Raw genomic sequence first — 5,479 nt, 5'->3', positions numbered from 1 at the left:
CTCCTGACCCGCCCGCTGCTCCCCTCAGCAGTGTATTTCATCGATCTGCCTGTTCTGCTCCCTACTCTGTCTCTGGTGAACCCTCTCACCCTCCGCATCTCTGGCCTGTACCCCAGTTCTGTATGAATAAATAAATAAAATCTTTAAAAATATATGAAATAAAAACTTCACAGGAAAAAGCTTTAAAGTAGAAGCTCAAGGAGTTTCTTCTGAATGGGAACAGTACTAATGATTTCATGAAGGCAGTTTTAAAAATGTATGTTAAAGACAAAGTATATAATACTTGTTCTCGTATTTTTGATGGACTTTGTCTAATGAGAGTAACTATAAGGTTAAGTTTGTTTATATGTGCGTAACTAAAACACTATTCTATATGTATTAGGCACACAATAGCTATATGATTAACTGACCTACTGGTAATGATTTTAATAGGCAGAAATATAAGAAATTCTAGCAGAAGTAAGAAACATGAGAAAATATCTGAAATTTCACCTCCTCACACTTCCTAAATAATTTTGATCTTTTCAAAGTTAAGTCACTTAAAGTTCTAGCTCCTCTCCCATATTTCTTCCAGCCTAATGTTTCCATTTGTTCAGGCTAGTTCTATCGAACCTAGTCTGGTATTTTCATGCAGTTACTCTCAATGTTTCAAAGGCTATGTCTCCTTTACTTCAATAATTATTAAAATATGCCTCTTTTATTATTTTAACTTTAAAATACAATATACTGCATGATTAAAATCAAAGCTTTACTTAGCTTCACACTACACTTCCTACATCCTTAAATCCTCTAAAGGTCTTAGTCTCCCCACAATCCTAAAATTGGACTCCCTATTGTTCTTCCTCATTTGTTTCTATACCCTCATATAAGTTAATGTTTAACTAGTGTTTACTAATTTAAGTTAAAAAAAAGTAATCAATATCTACTAATTTAGGATTATTATTATTCCTTAATAGACTAAATTTAACTAATTTCCTCAGTTCTTTCTTTTCCTGAGGATAGAGATCATGTCTGCTTCTTCTCTATTTTAATACAGCATGTAATAGACACTAACTGGATGCCCCATGTACCACTCACCAGTCTGCTTATATATTTTTACAGTTCTGCTAAGAACAATTTTTACAAAAGCTAAGCCCAGATAATTTTTGCAACAAATGTTTAAAAGTCACAGAAAAATGTAATGCTGTAAATTACATTACTACCAGAAAATTTACAGTGCTGGTATTCTACAATGTGTTTACTCATTACATTAACCTCATTCAGATGATTGAACTTATGCTCATCTTGAATTTAAGTTGGTTCATTTTGTGTGTAAATTGTTAAAGAATAAAATTAAGAACATGTATAAAATGTTCAATAGGTAGCAATTGTGGAATAAGCTGAAGGGAAATTATTATTTGGGGAATGAAACTATACCTTTCACCCCTTTATAATGTGTGTATCTTCTTTCAAGCATTCATACATATATAAGTATATTATGTAAAAAAGGACCTATTTTTAAAGTATAAATTGACTCAAATAACACAAATATAAGAATTTGTGAATTATTTGTAAGAATAGAGAAGGCTTATTCTTTGTTTTCCTTAGAATCCTAGCCATAGTTAAAAAGTATATCATTTCAAGGCAACTAAAATCCTTTACTCCTTTGACTTCTGGCAACTAGTTCTAGTTTCTAGCTCTCAAATTCTCTCTACACTCAAGTCTCTTTTACTTCCTCTAAATCATTTTCACTATTTGTTTATATCGCCTCAAATCATTGTAATTCTTTTCCCACGCAGATATTAAGCTAAGCTGAGTAGCAAAGATAGACCCTATGACACCATACAAAGATAGCAAGGCTATGTCAATATGTCCTTATATTTGTTTTTCTTTTTTAAATATTTATTTATTCATACAGAGCTTGGGTACAAGCCAGAGGTATAGGGGCGGTGAGAGGCTTCACCAGAGACAGAGTGGGGAGCAGAACAGGCAGATCAATGAAGTCCACTGCTGAAGGGGAGCAGTGAGCGGGTCAGGAGAGGTCTGTCATGCCATATGGCTCACCTCTGGGGCGGGATAGAACTCTCACTGAAGTGGCTGCAGCTCGCTTGCAGTGCTGTGTCCTACCCCGTTGCGCCACCAGGAAGGGCCTTGTTTTTCTTTTTTTTTTAAGATTTATTTATTTATATGTACAGAACTGGGGTACAAGCTAGAGGTGTGTGGAGGGGGGTGAGAGGGCTTTCCAGAGGCAGAGTGGGGAGCAGCAGGTGAGATAGGAGAGGTCTGCCACGCCATGTGGGTCACACCCCCCTCTCCTGCCAGGGATCAAACTTGTGCTACAGTGGCACTCTGTGCTACAGAGTGCTTGAACCTGTTGTGCTACCAGGGAGGGCCTCTGCCCTTATATTTGTAACATAAAAGAAATGAAAGTATCTTTTTAAGAGCACAGACTAGTATCCACTTTGCAAATTAGAAATATTTTTTTACATAATCTGTAATAAGAATAGTGCCTATACCCATAGATAAATATATCCATGTGTTTTGCTAAACCTGTTTTATAAGTCATATTGAAGTAACTGCAGAGCTTGAGAAATATTATCAGTCTCTAATGCATAATAAAATAATGCATTCACCCTCTGGTGGCCAAAATTAGAAATGCATTCTCATTTTCTTGGATTGTATCCAAAATATGATGTGTGATGTATTATATTTCTGCTTCATATTTAACCAATACCAAAAATAGATCTAACAGAAGGCCACTGGCTTAAAAAAAAAAAAAAAAGACACCACCACCAAAACAGGAATAATAAAATAGCTAGTGAGAGTTTAGTAACTTTTTCAATAAAATATATTAACAGTTAAGGCAACAATGTAAATGTCTTTAGCAGAACACTTCTTCAAGTAGCCTGGGGATACAAAATCCTTTGCATGAGGAAAGCTGAAATTCCATATGGGTCCCACACAATATTATGCCTGTTCCAATTGAGCAAAATGCCTATTATCACTAACATGCACTGTTCTCAGGAGGTTTCTAGCATGGTTTCCAACTCCTATATGGCTAAGGTTCTAAGGTCTGTGAGTTAAAGGGGTTACCACATTTTGATCTGTTTGTCTCTTCTTGTAAATAACTTCTGGCTTATTATATCTGAAATATGTTCATACACATTTTCTTTAGCACATCAGTAACCATACCTGCATTGCCTTTGACATCAAAGTAGATTGTGAGGTTCTGTTATAGCACTCTTGTATCAGTGCCAGTGTAGGAAATCTTTTCATCAGAGAAATCACTCTTGAATCGGTCATTTACTGTAGGGTTAAGTTCAATTGTTCAGATGTCAAATGACACCAATCTCACCAGTCATCCTTTCTATTGTGCTATCCTGCATTCCTGTTAAGACAGGTATCCTGTCAGATTCAATGCCCAACTCTATACCTTCATTCTTAACGGCCTGCTAAATGGTGGCCAGCGTGAATGATGGAAGAAATGTATTCACAGAGTTTGAAAATCTTCAAGGTTCTGTGAGAAAGCACCCTTTCAAAACTGAAAAGGTATAATAGGAGGTGGAGACTGTTGATAGCGAGGTGGACATTGAAGACGCTATGCAGCAGCAGCAAAGAGAAGGGCTCAGGAAGCCCTTAGCCTCCTTCAGTCACATGTATGTGACTTCTCTGTCATATACTAAATGGGTAGTCCTTGGGCCACTAGGTTCCTCAAACAGAACAGTGAATGGCCAGCACAAGAGTCCAAGACACTCCCCACAGATGACGAGTATTTTCATTTTTGTATGAATAAGGTAAACCAGAAGTGTAAAGAATTTCATAGAATTCATCAAGTATTACTTTTTAAAAGCTGATCTGTAGGTCTTCCCTGGTGGCACAAGGGCTTAAGTCTCAGCATTATAAAGCCATTGGCAGCCACTGCAGCACGAGTTCAATCCCCAGCCAGGGAGCTGACCCACATGGCACAGCAGACCTCTCATGTCTCGCCCTCTGCTCTCCTCAGCTGGGTATTTCCATTGATCTGCTTGGTCCTCTCCCCACTCTGTTTCTGGTGAATCTTTTTACCTCCCTACATCTCTGGCCTGCCCCCCAGTTGTTGTATGGCTAAATAAATAAAATATATCTTTAAAAGAAATAAAAACTGTAGTTTTGTTTTGACATGATGTTTATAAATGAAATATGCCCAAATTGCCTATGAAAAAATACAAAGGTCACATTAAAACCACTTATATTTTAATAATAAAGTATATAATGTGGGCATAAGATATAAATGCATACAAATTAAACAGGATATTATTTATGTACACCAGAAAATTGATTAGCATTTAATTGATCAACAAATAACAAACTAAATATAAAATGATTTTTTGATTTGAGTCTCAAGTGGAGTGGAAATAGTTCCTAAAAATGATATTTAAGTTATAAGAGAATAAACACAATAATATATCCATTCTTGTCTTTCATTCAGAGGCATTACATGTTGACAAACCTGCAAGGGAAGACAGAAAGATTTTACTTTCTTATTTTGTTATTGTTGGCTTATTTTTCCTAGACCCTATGGAAAAGATATCCCCTGCATAAAAATTTCTTTATTTGTCCCTAGCAGGAAATGGCAATCTATGATCTGATGTGTAATGGGATAGATAATCCAACCTAACTTCTATACTAACATATTAGTTGATTGTTGGTGAGTGTGAATATAGGATGGTAGAAAGGGAAATAAAATATCCTTTTCTCATAAGCCAGGTAGAGCTTCTTTTTTTTTTTAATCCTTACTGGAATAACAGAAAGGTACATCTCTATTTTGTTCTAGAATGTTGTAAAACAATATGGAGAAATAAAGAATAAAAATAGAAAGATTTTTCTCTTCACAAAACCAGTTTCGGGATCTACTGGTCTGTCCCTGTCTTTGAACTCTTGGCTAAATGAGAAACTCAGAGTTCTCTGAACACCAGAACTACAGCTGTTTCTGCCTTTGAGTTGGTATCTAAAAATCGGAGGCATGTTCTCTTTTAGTTACCTTGGAATACTTAATAATGTAGATTAAACATATTTTGGATTATAAAAATTCATATTAACACTATTTTGTATTTGCACATGAGGTTCAGTGATGCTTTTATGTACGTACATCATCTTACTCTTACTTTTGCATTAGGATAAAATATATTGTGAAGTAATTGAAGAAAATGCTACTATATTAATTTTACATTTAAAGAGACTAGAAGAGAATTTAAGGTGTTAAGAGAAATGAATCTTTTAATAAACACCCAAATACAACTGAGTTAGAACCAAGGTCTCCCATCTTGCTAATTTGAGTATCTTACTTAAAATAATTTTCTATGTTACTTCACACCTATATATCTAATAACAGCATTGATAGCAAAAAATGTTTTCCAAATAAAAATATTTAATTAAAAAATAAAATAAAACAGGCCCTCCCTGGTGGCGCAGCGGGTTAGAGCACTGCACTGAGAATCTAAAGCCACTTCTGCATGAGTTC

General features: G+C 35.4%; 1 protein-coding gene across 2 annotated transcripts in view; it reads right to left on the bottom strand.

The window, feature by feature from the left end:
• Window positions 1-4,260: 4,260 nt before the first annotated feature.
• The window catches only part of EFCAB7 (EF-hand calcium binding domain 7), a 29,031-nt gene continuing 27,812 nt past the window's right edge, over window positions 4,261-5,479 (bottom strand). For both annotated transcript variants that reach the window (XM_004679510.2, XM_012722772.1), the window contains exon 13: window positions 4,261-4,468. In XM_004679510.2, the coding sequence (XP_004679567.1) occupies window positions 4,394-4,468 (75 nt within the window). In that variant the 3' untranslated portion in view covers window positions 4,261-4,393. The remainder of the gene's footprint in view (window positions 4,469-5,479) is intronic.

The sequence above is a fragment of the Condylura cristata genome, unplaced genomic scaffold (assembly GCF_000260355.1).
Source record: "Condylura cristata isolate star-nosed mole 26May11 unplaced genomic scaffold, ConCri1.0 scaffold00008, whole genome shotgun sequence".
NCBI classification, from domain to species: domain Eukaryota; kingdom Metazoa; phylum Chordata; class Mammalia; order Eulipotyphla; family Talpidae; genus Condylura; species Condylura cristata.
Note: the sequence above shows the minus strand (reverse complement) of the source record. Positions and strands in the feature narration are given on the sequence as shown.